This window comes from Otolemur garnettii, unplaced genomic scaffold (genome assembly GCF_000181295.1).
Source record: "Otolemur garnettii isolate 467f Iridium unplaced genomic scaffold, OtoGar3 scaffold00010, whole genome shotgun sequence".
NCBI lineage: Eukaryota > Metazoa > Chordata > Mammalia > Primates > Galagidae > Otolemur > Otolemur garnettii.
In genome coordinates, this window is record NW_003852405.1 from 15,858,558 (window position 1) to 15,872,680 (window position 14,123).

Genomic DNA, 14,123 nt, shown 5'->3' on the forward strand with positions numbered 1-14,123 from the left:
TAGCTGGGACTACAGGCGCCCGCCACAACGCCCGGCCATTTTTTGGTTGCAGCCATCATTGTTGTTTGGCGGGCCTGGGCTGGGAATTCGAACCCGCCACCTTAGGTGTATGTGGCTGGCGCCTTAGCCGATTAAGCCACAGGCGCCGAGCCATAGAGTAGGTTGTAGATAAATTTTCATTATAAGTATTTTTATTGTTGCTTATGTAATAATTTTGTTTTTTATTGAAGGGGAAAAAAAGCTATACCTTTAAAGCAAAGAATATTTACTATAAATATCATTCCAGAAGAAAGTATTTAAACTTCCTTATAATAGTAGGAAAAATTGTGACTTGCTTCTTTTTTCTAATTATCCAATAATTGAACATTCAGCTGCAATGGAAAGGTCTTTGGAGCCAAATATTCTTTGCCCTTGATGAGAAGCTCTTAGATTTCTGATTTTTTTTTTATGTGACAGTGTTAAAAAGCTGAAATACCTCTAGACATCACAGGTAACTAACCAATTTCTAATCCTATTTCATGCTAATCTATTTTACTTAATTTTCATCTGACTGTATGAAAATAATTAAGTTCAAATATGTATCACTATCACCTGTTGTCTCTATCACTCTTGAGAAAAGTGCAAATCACACTACAGTGGTTAATTTTATTAATAGATAGAACTCTCTGGGAGGCTGAGGTACGTATATCGCCCAGGCTCAAGAATTCAAGATCAGCCTGAGCAAGAGCAAGACCTTGTCTCTAAAAATAGCTGGTTGTTGTGGTGGGCACCTATAGTCCCAGCTACTCGGAAGGCTGAGGGAAGGGGATCAGTTGAGCCCAAGAGTTTGAGGTTGCTATGAGCTATAATGCCATGGTACTCTATTGAGGGCAACAAAGTGAGACTCTGTCTGAAAAAAGATAAAATATAGGCTCAGCGCCCATAGCACAGTGGTTACGGCGCCAGCCACATACACCGAGGCTGTTGGGTTCAAACCTGCCCCAGGCCAACTGAACAATTGCAACAAAAAAATAGCTGGGCATTGTGGCAGGTGCTTGTATTCCCCGCTACTTGGGAGGCAGGTGCTTGTATTCCCCACTACAAGAGAAGCACTTAAGCCCAAGAGTTTGAGGGTTCTGTGAGCTGTGATGCCACAGCACTCTACTGAGGGTGACATAGTGAGACCCTATCTCAAAAAAAAAAAACCAAAAAAACTTCACTAAAACCTCAAGAAAGCCATATCCAATAATAACAAGAAAACTTTACTTCAGTAATCCAGCTATTGACAAAATTTCAAGTACATATTTTGAAGTATCTAATGTTAGATACATCACAAATGTTAATTCATAAAATACAGCCTATGCCTATTATATTTATTTATTTACTTTTTACAGCCCAGTAAGCTAAGAATATTAAATTTATGCTGACATTTCATTGCACTAATTTCCAGTTGACTTTAGTTTAAAAGTAAATCCAGGAAAATTGCTTCTACATTATATTCACTACTAATGTACTACTATATTCCCAGAGGATTTATTTTTTAATTAAAGTCATTAAGAAAGTAGAATTTAGATTATACAAGGTCTGACAATTAAGTCCATGAATTGGCCACCATCTGGTTATGTCTGTACAGCACTGTACAAACAGCTCTGTAAGGTTTCATCATCTTGGTGTATCAATGTTTCACAGATGTGTTTGTGTCAATGTGTGGTGGTGCTTGCTGAGTGGAGTTCATTGTTGTTGCACGTTTCTGTGTGTCTTGCAAGAATGTCAGAGCTTGAATTAGAGCAACACACAGCATTAAATTTCTTGTTAAACTTGGCAAGAGTGGAAGTGAAATCAGGAAAATGTTAGTATAAATTTATGGAGATAAGGGGTGTAGAAAATGGCAGCGTATAAGTGAATTAAACGTTTTTCTGAGGGGAGAGAAAGCATCACTGCTGAAGACAGGTCAGGGAAGTTAGTAACAAGCAGAACTGATAAAAACATCGAGAAAATTCATCAAATTGGGTATCAAAATCATTGGCTAACTGTGAGAAGCATAGAGACCAAGTAAACATTAATAGAGAAACAGCAAAATGTTTACTGAAGATCTTGGCCAACTCATAGCTCCTACACCATGATGATGTACCAGTTCACCTCCGAGTTTTTAGCCAGCAAAGCAGTAACTGCATTCGCCTGATCTGGGTCCCAATGACATTTTTCTTTACCCAAAGAAAAGGAAATATTGAAAAGAAGACATGGCTCGGCGCCTGTGGCTCAATCGGCTAAGGCGCCAGCCACATACACCTAAGGTGGCGGGTTCAAATCCCCAGCCCAGGCCCGCCAAACAACAATGATGGCTGCAACCAAAAAATGACCAGGCATTGTGGCGGGTGCTTGTAGTCCCAGCTACTTGGGAGGCTGAGGCAGGAGACTCGCTTGAGCCCAGGAGTTGGAGGTTGCTGTGAGCTGTGATGCCATGGCACTCTACCCCAGGGGAATAGCTTGAGGCTCTGTCTCCAAAAAAAAAAAAAAAGAAAAGAAGACATGATATTTAGGACATTGAGAGTAATATGACAACAGCTCTGACAGCCATTTCAGAAAGAGTTCCAAAATCACTGTGAAGGGTAGACTAGGTGCTGGCATTGGTGGATAGATTTCTAAGGGGAGTACTTTGAAGGTGACTGCAGTTATATTCAGCAATGAGGTATGTAGCACTTTTTCTAGGATGAGTTTGTCAATTAATTGTCAGACCTTGTAAAATCCACTTTACACTAAACTGTATCTAGTATTAATGTGTATCCATTGTAGAAGTATTTCTAACCATTGTTGCTTAAAAATAAAACATAGAAATATGATTATGATTCTAGCTTCTCCAAATTTAAGTCCATTAAATTCTTTTTGCAGTTTTTGGCCTGGGCTAGGTTTGAATCCGCCACCTCCAGTATATGGGGCCGGCACCCTACTCCTTTGAGCCACAGGCACTGCCCTAAGTCCATTAAATTAAATAAAGATATTTATTAATAATAGATTTTATTGACTAAATTCTTTATGAAGAAAATTGGCTTATTCACATCTATCTTGTATTTATTTTCTTCTATCATGCTGATAACATAACTTTGCATCAAAACATGACTTTATCCTTTTTAAAAGCATTTTTAATAAACATTTTCATATTGGCTCAGTGCCTATAGCTCAGTGACTAGGGCGCCAGCAACATACACCAGAGCTGGTGGGTTCAAACCCAGCCCAGGCCTGCCAAACAACAATGACAATTACAACCAAAAAACCAGCTGGGTGTTGTGGTAGATGCCTATAGTCCCAGCTACTTAGGAGGCTGAGGCAAGAGAATCGCTTAAGCCCAAGAGTTTAAGGTTGCTGTGAGCTATAACGCCATAGCCCTCTACTGAGGGCAACATAGTGAGACTCTGTCTCGGGGGAAAAAAAAAGAAAAACAAACATTTCCATATGAAGCTATAATATTTTCCAAAAATTCAGAACCCCAAAGTCACTGTTATTTTAAAGATAAACATATTTATTTTGCCATCTGTAAAGGGATATATGCCTGAGGCAAAAAATTTAGAGGACTATAGTATATTAGCTTTCTTTTTTGTTTTATTTTGTGACAAAGTCTCACTGTGTCATCCTCAGTAGAGTGTCATGGCGTCACAGCTCACAGCAACCTTGAACTCTTGGGTTTAAGCAATTCTCTTGCCTCAGCCTCCCAAGTAGCTTGGACTATAGGTGCCCACTACAATGCCTGGCTATTTTCTTGTTGTAGTTGTCACTGTTGTTTAGCTGGCCTGGGCTGGTTTTGAACCCACCAGCCTTGATATATATATAGCCGGCACTGTAACCACTGGGCTATGGGCATAGAGCCTATATTAGCTTTGTATGATGGATAATCAACATGTAGTTTTTACAACCAGCTAAGTTTGCACTAACATGCTCCAGGGCTACTTAAATTATTCAGCTAGATATATGATTTGGGTATATTCACTGACTTAAAAGATTAAAACATCTTTATAATATCATCTATTATTAATAGAATGGATGCATTACAAATCAAGTCATTTTCTAAAATTACCTATATATGATAAAAACCTCACAACTCTGCTGTTACAAGGTATTAATTATATTAACCAGAATTAAAAAGTTTTCTAAGACATAACAATTTGCTCTAAAGACAAGTAAGTTAAATGTAAATGGTAGTCGGATTTTTCTGTTTCTTATCAATGCACACAGGTAAGTGACAGATGATTTCTTAAGTAAGCCAATGCATGTGTAGTCAAGCTAATAATTTAGCAGCAAGAAATGGACTTGCAGAAAGAATTAAAAAAAAAAAAAAGAAATTCACTTGCAAATCTTTCTAATTTACTTACTCCTTAGTCTGGTTATACATACTTGACTCCCACGTCTGATTTCTAATTCAGTTTGAGCCTACATGTTTCTTTCCAGCTGCTTGGGAAAGTGTTCTAAGTTTATTTTGTATGTAAATGCCTGTTACATTTGATGTTTCTAAAAAAGCAAAGTTTAAAGCTCAACAAACTCTCCTATTACAAATGCTGCCTACATCTCTGTCAAGTCCCTTTATGTCGGAATAGAGTATATGCAGTAGAATAAATGCCGAAGTAATATATTTTTTATACTATTTTAAAGAAGAACATAGTAAAAAAATGGCATTCCTATTTGAAAATATCCAAGTATGCATAGTTTAGATGATTTATTTTCTACATATTGGAGTAGAGGTTTAGATGTCCATCTGTAAAAGATGCTATAAATACTTTCATAAAAGAAGGTGGAGAGGGCAGCGCCTGTGGCTCAAAAGGGTAGGGTGCTGGCCCCATATGCCAGAGGTGGCGGGTTCAAACCCAGCCCTGGCCAAAAACTGAAAAAAAAAAAAAAAAAAAGGTGGAGAAAAGAAGATACCACCTTATAAAATCTAAAGATTTCCTTTTTTTAAAGCCTTAAGGCTACACAATTACATGATGGGCCTACCTATGGGGTGCTCAACTACATATTTGCCCTTCTTTCCCCCTCTTCTATTCTGTGTTACAGGAAACCACAGCGCTTAGCCTCCCTTGCCCTATATATTATACAAATAGGTTTAGCCAATGGAGGTGGGCAGTAGCTGCAGTTTTCCCCTTTACTGCCCTAGTTCCTACTGGACAGACCCTTTCTCTTTGCCTCCACCTCCAGCTTGACGGCTCTGCTTCTGGACTATTTCACACCCCTTTTCCTGATGTTGCTGTAATCCTAAGGATGATAGCTGGTCTCAGCTTACGATAATCTCCGAGTTACTTTAGTATGCCATTTGGCTTCTACACTCTTCCAACACCCGTGTATCTAATTCTCTGTATAAAATTCCCTCCATTCAACAGATATATAAAGGCTTCTGTTATTCTGGCTGGATCTTCCTTATATATTAAAATCAACCTCGAGTAAGACTCATTAAGAACTATTTCTAAAAATGAATTTAAGGTTAAAATATATACATTATAAATCCTAACAAAGAAGTAAAGGAATTCTTTATTACGATTATCCCTTTGAGCAAACATTAGTGAATGGCTCTTATGCTGGAAATAAAGTACTAGACACTGAGGATGCAGAGATGAGTAAGATAACTAAAAAAAATGTTTTCAGGCTGGGTGCAGAGGCTTACACCTATAATCCTAGCACTAAGGGAGGCTGAGGTGGGTGGATTGCCCAAGCTCATGAGTTAGAGACCAGACTGAGCCACAACAAGACTTCTTCTCTAAAAAAATAGCTGGTATCATGGTGGGCACCTATAGTCCCAGCTACTTGGGAGGCTAAGGCAAGAGAATTGCTTAAGTCCAAGAGTTTGAGGTTGCTGTGAGCTGTGATGCCACAGCACTCTACCTAGGGTGACAAAGTGAGACTCTGTCTCAAAAAAAAAAAAATTTTTTTTTCAATCTAGTATCTGAAACATTTATCTCATAAAGAGAACTGAATTTTTAAATTTAATTTTCAATTTCAGACAACTGAAAAGAAAAAGAACAAAATGGAAAATTGTAAAAGAATTTTAAACTTCTAAACAATATTCTAAGTATTAAATAACTGTATTTTAAAATTACTCTGTAATACATGATCTAGGTGTATATGACTTAAAAAAAGGAACAAATTACTCTGTAATATTAATAATTTATTCTGATTCTCCAAAAATAAATAAAAGAATTTGAACTTTAAGGTATCATATTTCATGTTGCACTAAAATAATGTCTGCTCCTAAAAGAATATAAAATTGGAACTTATAGGGCAGTGCCTATGGCTCAAAGGAGTAGGGAGCTGGCCCCATATGCTGGAGGTGGTGGGTTCAAGGCCAGCCCCAGCCAAAAACTGCAAAAAAAAATTGGAATTTATACGTTACTAGAAAGACTTTTTAGTATCAATTACCTACAAAAGTATCTTGAAACTAACAGATCAAAAAGAACACTTGAAAAATATGCTATATGTAAAAGGATTTTTTTTTTTAAAGTTCAGGTTAATGTGAGAGTACAAACAACCAGGTATACAAGAAATGTTAATTTACCTCTTCAGATTTCTTCTTTAGCTGTTTTTCAAACTTTTCTTTATTTCCTTCCAATTGATTCAAATGCAAGGCAAGTTCCTCCTTACAAATTTCCAATGCTGAATCTAGCTGTCTGACCTATGCAGGAAAAAATAGGGGGTGGGGGAAATCAATTCATATTAATAAATAATTATTATTATATGCTTACTGTTGCCTCACTTCTTCAAACAGTAAACATTCAGTCCTACTTAGGATATAAAATGCTTTAGCAAAGAGATTTATCGAGAAAATTAATTTTTCTCTGTAAACTAAGGAACCAAAGAGGAAACCAGAAGAATATTTTCATGTATGTGCTGTGGAAGTGAGCATGGGAATCCAGAAGGATAAACAAGGATTGAAGAAGCAGAGGACCTGCTAGGAAGAAAGAGTATCTCAGAGGCAAAGCACTGTGAAAGGACATGGTGAAAAGTTGGCAAGAGCTTAGGATGTTGAGTATGGATTTGTTGGATATAGTTATTTGAGAGTTAAGATTGATAAGATAGACTGGGACCAATTGTCAAGAACATGGAGGCAAAACACCCTAAGACACTTTCTTTAAAAGATTAGTAGTCTTAAGGCTCCTTGGCTAAGAAAAACAGGAAAATCAGTACACACTGGTATATTGCTGATGATACTAAGGTGAAAATATTTTGAAATGCTGAAGTTACTAAGAAAATGAACATTTTTTGTCACCTAGAAAAAAAAACTTACAAAGTAGCTTCTTTGCTTTGAATCAGTGAAAATAATTCAGAAAGATAGCAATTTAACTTGGTTAAAGTGTTCATATAGCTATAAATGATTTATACTATCTTAATACTATAAAGCAATTCAAATTCAGTTTTTCTTTCAAAAAGTTAGTTTAAGGCCCATAATATGTATGCATGCACCATATCCCATCTCTTTTTTATTATGTATTTTTTATGACCATTATAATCCAGCTACAAGAGAGAATTCAGGTTTTAGTACTAAACCTGAATTACATTCCAGTTCTGGGAGTATGATCCAGCAAAACTTTAACAATCATACCTTTCAACATTTCCTTTTTCTGTTAGGTTAATATGATTGGGTTACAATGTAGCACTGGAATTGTAGTTGAGTCCTTCATCCAGGAGGTCTGCCATATACCCCTCCCTACACTGAACCAATTAGGTGGGAGCTTACTGAGCCACCTCCTTTTTTCCCTCTCTGCCTCACCCCTACTTAAATTTAATTGTGCTTTTCTCTCATGTGGGCCTATAATTGTTCATCTGCTCGTTTCAAATTAGTATTGAATACATAGGGTGCTTGCTTTTCCATTCTTGAGATACTTTACTAAGGAGAATGTTCTTTAACTCCATCTGGGTAAATATAAAAGATGTAATAGAAGATGTAAAGTCTCCATCTTTTCTTAAGGCCAAATAGTATTCCATGATATGTGTGTATGTGTGTATAGTTTATTAATCCTTCCATCGATATCCCATCTCTTAATAAGATTCTTGTCTTATTCTTTCTTTTCCTTATGATAATTTTGAGCTTCTCAAGGGTGTCTTTTTCTTTTAATGCCAATAACATTCCAATTGAAACTGTGAAAGAAATCTCAGTAAGATAAGGAAAAAATGTACCCTCTTAAAGATACTATTTAATATCATAAAGTTATCCTTGCAATTCTTATTTCTAAAAAGGGATTTTTTTTTTTTTTGAGACAGTGTCTCATTCTGTTGCCCCAGGCGAAAGTATTGTGGCATCATCAGCCTAGCTCACAGCAACCTTAAACTTCTGGGTTCCCAGGATCCTGCTGCCTCAGCCTTCCGAATAGCTGGGACTACAGGCACCTGCCACAATGCCTGGCTAATTTTTCTATTTTTAGTAGAAATGGGGTTGCGCTCTTGTTCAGGCTAGTCTTGAACTCCTGAGCTCAAATGATACACCCATCTCAGCCTCCCAGAGTGCTAGGATTACAGGTGTGAGCCATTGCAACTGGCCTGTAAGTGTTCTTTCTTAAATAAGAGAATGGGCACTGGTGCTTGTATCATCTTCCACACACAAAGAAAATAATAAAATCTATTATTCTGTCAGAATATCACTACCTGATAATTAACAACATAGTTAACTCAAGCAAGGTTCATCACTAGATGTTACGACACTGCTTGTAAGGTTATTAAGGAACAGGACATTCACACAGCCTCAAAGAATCACATCAAAGTTAGTTCACTAATTACCAATGAAAAAATCGTGCCCTTAATATAGTGAGATCTGGCAACCTCCAACTCCTGGGCTCAAGCGAGTCTCCTGCCTCAGCCTCCCAAGTAGCTGGGACCACAGGCGCCCGCCACAACGCCTGGCTATTTCTTTGGTTGCAGCTGCCATTGTTGTTTGGCGGGTCCTGGCTGGATTCGAACCCGCCACCTTAGGTGTATGTGGCTGGTGCCTTAGCCACTTGAGCCACGGGCACCGAGCCAAAGTCAACATTAATTAAATAATATCATTCAATATATAGTCCATACTGAAATTTTCCCAATTATTTAAAAAAGGTCTTTACAACATCATGGAATACTAGCTCAGCCACAGAACAGAATGAACAGTATTGTTTGCACAACATGGATGGAATTGGAGGCCATTATCCATCTAAGTGAAGTAACTCAGGAACAAAAAAATCAAATACTGCATGCTCTCACACGTGGGAGCAAAGCCATGCCTGGTTATACAGAGTAACATATTGGACACTTGGACACTGGAGAATCGGAAGAGGGTAAGGTGGGAGAGGGTGAAGGATGAAAATTATTTATTGGTACAATGAATTATTTATTCAGGTGATGGGTACTCCTAAAGCCCATATCTCATCACTGTACAACATATCCATGTAACAAAACTCTACTTGTATCTCCTAGATCTACTGAAATAAAAGAAGAATTTACTGGTTTCTTGTTACTTGTTCAAACCTTTTCATCAATCTCTCATTAATCATACTTTTATAAGTTATACAACTTTAAGTTGACTCTTATAACTTTTCTACAGAATAAATAAAAAATTTGTATTTCTTTTGCACAGACCAAATTGAGGCACACAGAGAGACACAGACAAAAGTCGTGAAAGGAAGGAGGTAATGACATTATCAGGAGCAGAGAAGACTTCAGATTTCTATTTTGCTGCTATGATATTGTATATCTTAGAATCATTTAGTATAGCTGAAGTCATAGGATTTTTGCTTCGATCAATGTTTTTTCCTCATTTTGATTTTTTTTCCTAAACATTAAACCTATTCAAGGTACTAAAGGAATACAATTCAACATTGTAATTCATTCCTTTGCTAACTTCCTTTCCATCTCATATCTGTCTATTAACATATGACTGCCTATATGTGTTAGATAGTTTAAAGAAAACTAAACATTAAGTGGCTATATGGATTTTATCTAATGGAATTATTTCATGCCTACAACCTTCAGATAGCTATGATTTTTCAATGATAATAAACCTCAATCAAGGTTATTCTTACATGAGGAAATGAAGACGCAACATAGCATTAAATGTTAAGAGTTTTTGGTGAATACCATAGGAATAATTATGGATAAGTATATAATTACATTTATATGAGTATATATGGTCATAAAATGGATTAAAAACAGAATGCAAAAAGGTAAATAATGGCATATATATTTTTTTAATAATGGCATATTTTTAAAATATGTTTTTAATATTGTTATTAAATTTTAAGACTTTCTGTGAAGGCAAAAAGTGGAAACCTAATAGATACATATATGTAAAAACAATCCTTTATATTCAAGCTATATATGACAAAACAAAGGTAATAGGATATTTGGACTAGTATATTAACACTGAACAGTATATTAACACTGAAAATGCAAAGGAGAAAACTTTCTTTTATTGTTTGGGGTTCACTGAGGGTACAAACAATTAGGTTATACTGATTGCATTTGTTAGGTAAAGTCCCTCTTACAGTTGTGTTCTGCCCCCAGGAGGTGTGCCAGAGAAGAAAATATTGAATATGCAGCAATTAGTTACTAAACTTTGTATGTGCAAAGCATTTTTATATAACTCATTTCATTTAATACTCACACTAATCCTCTTCTATGGTATTGTTACATCTATTTTATAGATGAAAATTTAAAGTTCAGAGAGCTTAAATAACCTGGCCAAGGTTACAGTCAGTTTGCCCTCTGAAGCCAGAACTGAAACCCAATTTAGAAACAAAACCCTCATTTTAGGTAGAAATTCTGGATTTGCCTCCTAATTCATCTTTTTTTCCTTTTTTTTTTTTTTTTTTTGAGATAGTGTCTTACTTTGTCACCCTTGGTAGAGTGCCATGGCGTCACAGCTCACAGCAACCTCAAATTCTTGGGCTTAAGCAATTCTCTTGCCTCAGTCTCCCAAGTAGCTGGGACTACAGGCGCCTGCCACAAGGCCTGGCTATTTTTAGAGACAAGGTCTTGCGCTGGCTCAGGCTGGTCTTGAACTTGTGGGCTTAGGCAATCCATCTGCCTTGGGCACCCAGAGTGCTAGGATTACAGGCATGAGCTACCTTGCCCAGCTCCTGTAGCACAAATGGTAAAAACAAGCAAAACCAGATCATTTTCAGTATCACTTCCCTCCATTACCTCTGTTAATTCTTTATTAGTAATATTAATAAGTAGCAATATGGTTAAAGCTTACAAAAAACCTTTTTTAAGAAAAAAAAGGGTGACTAAAGGTGACTAAAATCTTTTTTTTTTTTTTGAGACAGAGCCTCAAGCTGTCCCCCTGGGTAGAGTGCTGTGGCATCACAGCTCACAGCAACCTCCAACTCCTGGGCTCAAGCGAGTCTCCTGCCTCAGCCTCCCAAGTAGCTGGGACCACAGGCGCCCGCCACAAAGCCCAGCTATTTTTTGGTTGCAGCCATCATTGTTGTTTGGCGGCCCGGGCTGGATTTGAACCCGCCACCTTAGGTATATGTGGCTGGCGCCTTAGCCAGTTGAGCTATAGGCGCCAAGCCTAAAATCTTTTTTAAGAAAAAAAAAGGAGGCTAGATAATATACAAACCAGATTATCAACTATCAAATAATTAAGAACATAAATTCACATTGAAGAAACTATACTGTAGGAAAGTAAAGTTCATTGAGTAAGGTCACATTTTCAGCTCCTAATTTTTATGTAAATAAAATTTTGACAATTTATAAACAAAAAGAAAAAAGTCACAAGAATGTCTCCAATAGAGAAAAATAAAGTATTAGCATACTAACCTTGATTGTTTCTTCAGACACTTGGTTCTGTAATGCTTTCAAAGCTTCATCTTTCTTCATATTTTCCTTTTCCATTTCCTAAAAACATAAAGATTGGTAAGAAAAAATGTAGGTATGAAAAACAGTTTAGCATCAGTAATAGCCTGATTAGATTTAAAAGTATGTTACACAAACAGAAACTCACCGCTTTGCTTTCTGTCAAAAGCCTGTCCAGTGATTCAAGATGATGTTGTTTGCATATTATATCTTGTTGCAATATGGACATAGTCTTTTCTTGTTCTTTAAATTGTTGGTCTTTTTTCTCTAGTTGAGCTTCAAGCTAAACATAAAAAGAGAATAAATTTTAGAATGAAATTTGTAAAATTTTGAAATAGTTAAATATAATACATGTAAAACTACCACTGCAATTGCACAGATTTTTGCATTTTGCTAATTTTCTTTAGCTTCTCTCCATACGAGGAAGAAATGAAATTACATTCTATCTCTTTTCCCTTTCCTCCTTCGCCCATACTATGCTGAAATTGGTCTATATCATTCTTCAGTGTGTTTCATTCTCATACGTGTTTTTTTGTATATCCATGATATGTAATGTAGTTTTCTGCCTTGAACATTTACAAAGATGATATCAACACTCCTAAGTTTTGGCAACTTGCTTTCTTCATTCAATATTGTTTTAGATATTTATCCATGTTTGTATATATTAATTGAAAGACAAAATTCCATTGTAAAAATAAACTAAATCTACTTGTCTACTAAAGAACAGTTAGTCTGCTTTTTCATTATTACAACAATGCTGTAATAACATCCTTTCTACATCTCTCTTTATGTACATCTATAACAGTTTCTCTAGCATGGATGACTCAGTAGCAGATTTACAGGTTGTATGATATGCACTTTCCAATTTCATTAGATATTTCTCTTCCAAGTGCATCAAAATTTATACTTTCATTAGAAATATAAAAATTTTCTCTCCTCCCAATTTCACCAATAATTGGCATTATCAAGCTTTCAAAAATATTTATGAAGACAAAATACGAAATTACTAAGTATGTATGTGCATATTATACGGATACACACAAGACAGAAATAATATGTATCTACTGATCTGTATCTATAACACACATACCTAATACCATATAAGAACATGGTAGCAATAGGGTGAACTAGGAAATATTTAAACCAAGGGACAATCAAATGAAAACAAATAACACATTAAAAATCAGACACCTTTTAAGCAACTTAAGATATTCCAGAAAAAGCAAACTTTGTAACTTAACCTTTCCACTACGCATAGTGGGGGAAAGCAATGGTGGTTCTATTAAACAAGGAGAAAAAAAATTTTTAAAGGTATGAAGGTTAACTCCAACTCAAAGTCATTTAAAAGAACATTAAATAACTTCAAAAATTTCTCCTAAAACATGAATAAAATGAAGGAAATTTTATAACAAGATTAAATGATGTTATAATAGATTCTTTACAGAACTTAGATATTTAAGATTTCTTTTCTTTCTTTTTGAGACAGGGTCTCACTCTATCCAACCAGGCTGGAGTACAGTGGTGATCATAGTTCTCTGCACTTTTTTTTTGAGATAAGAGTCTCACTTTGTTACCCCTAGTAGAGCGCCATGGCATTGTAGCTCACAGCAACCTCAAACTGTTGGGCTTAAGTCCCAGCCTCCCAAGTAGCTGGGACGACAGGTGCCTGGCTCAATACCCGGCTTTAGAGACGGGGGTCTCACTCTAACTCAGGCTGGTCTCGAACCTGTGAGCTCAATTTATCTGCCTCAGCCTCCTAAAATGCTAGGATTACAAGCATGAGCACCTGGCGTATCTGCAGTCTTGAATGCCTGGGCTTAAGCGATCCTCCGACCTCAGCCTCCCAAGTAGGTAGGACTAAAGACACACACCACTACACTCAGCTAATTTTTTAAAAAAACGTTTTATAGACCAGGCACAGTGTCTCATACCTGTAGTCCTAGCAGTGTGGGATTGCACAGGCTTGTCTGGAACACTTGGCTTCAAACAACTATGCCAGGCACAAGATTTCAAATATATATTTCTGGAATTTCTGCCACTTTCAGATTAATCCTTAAAGAATTTATCAGGGATAAACTCATTTGAAAAATATTTACTTTCTAAATTCCACTTTTGAGACTCTATTATAAGGTAAAATATAAAAAAAAACTTTAAACAAAGTTTACAAAAATAATTAATCATGATTCCAAAAAACAGGAATAATTCAAATAACAACCATTCTGTGAAATGTAGCTACTAAAAATTATGTTTTACTTTGTGTGTGTTTGTATATATAAGTGAACTATGTACATGTTAAGTTTGCAAAGATGATGAGAAAATGACCTGGAAGATATAAATTAAGATTT

General features: G+C 36.2%; 1 protein-coding gene across 1 annotated transcript in view; it reads right to left on the reverse strand.

Annotated features, from left to right (window-relative positions):
• The window catches only part of CCDC18 (coiled-coil domain containing 18), a 149,211-nt gene that overhangs the window by 91,124 nt on the left and 43,964 nt on the right, over positions 1-14,123 (reverse strand). The window contains exons 16-18 of the mRNA XM_023509876.1: positions 11,927-12,061; positions 11,743-11,820; positions 6,512-6,628 (exon numbers count right to left, since the gene is read on the reverse strand). Of these exons, the coding sequence (XP_023365644.1) occupies positions 6,512-6,628; positions 11,743-11,820; positions 11,927-12,061 (330 nt within the window). The remainder of the gene's footprint in view (positions 1-6,511; positions 6,629-11,742; positions 11,821-11,926; positions 12,062-14,123) is intronic.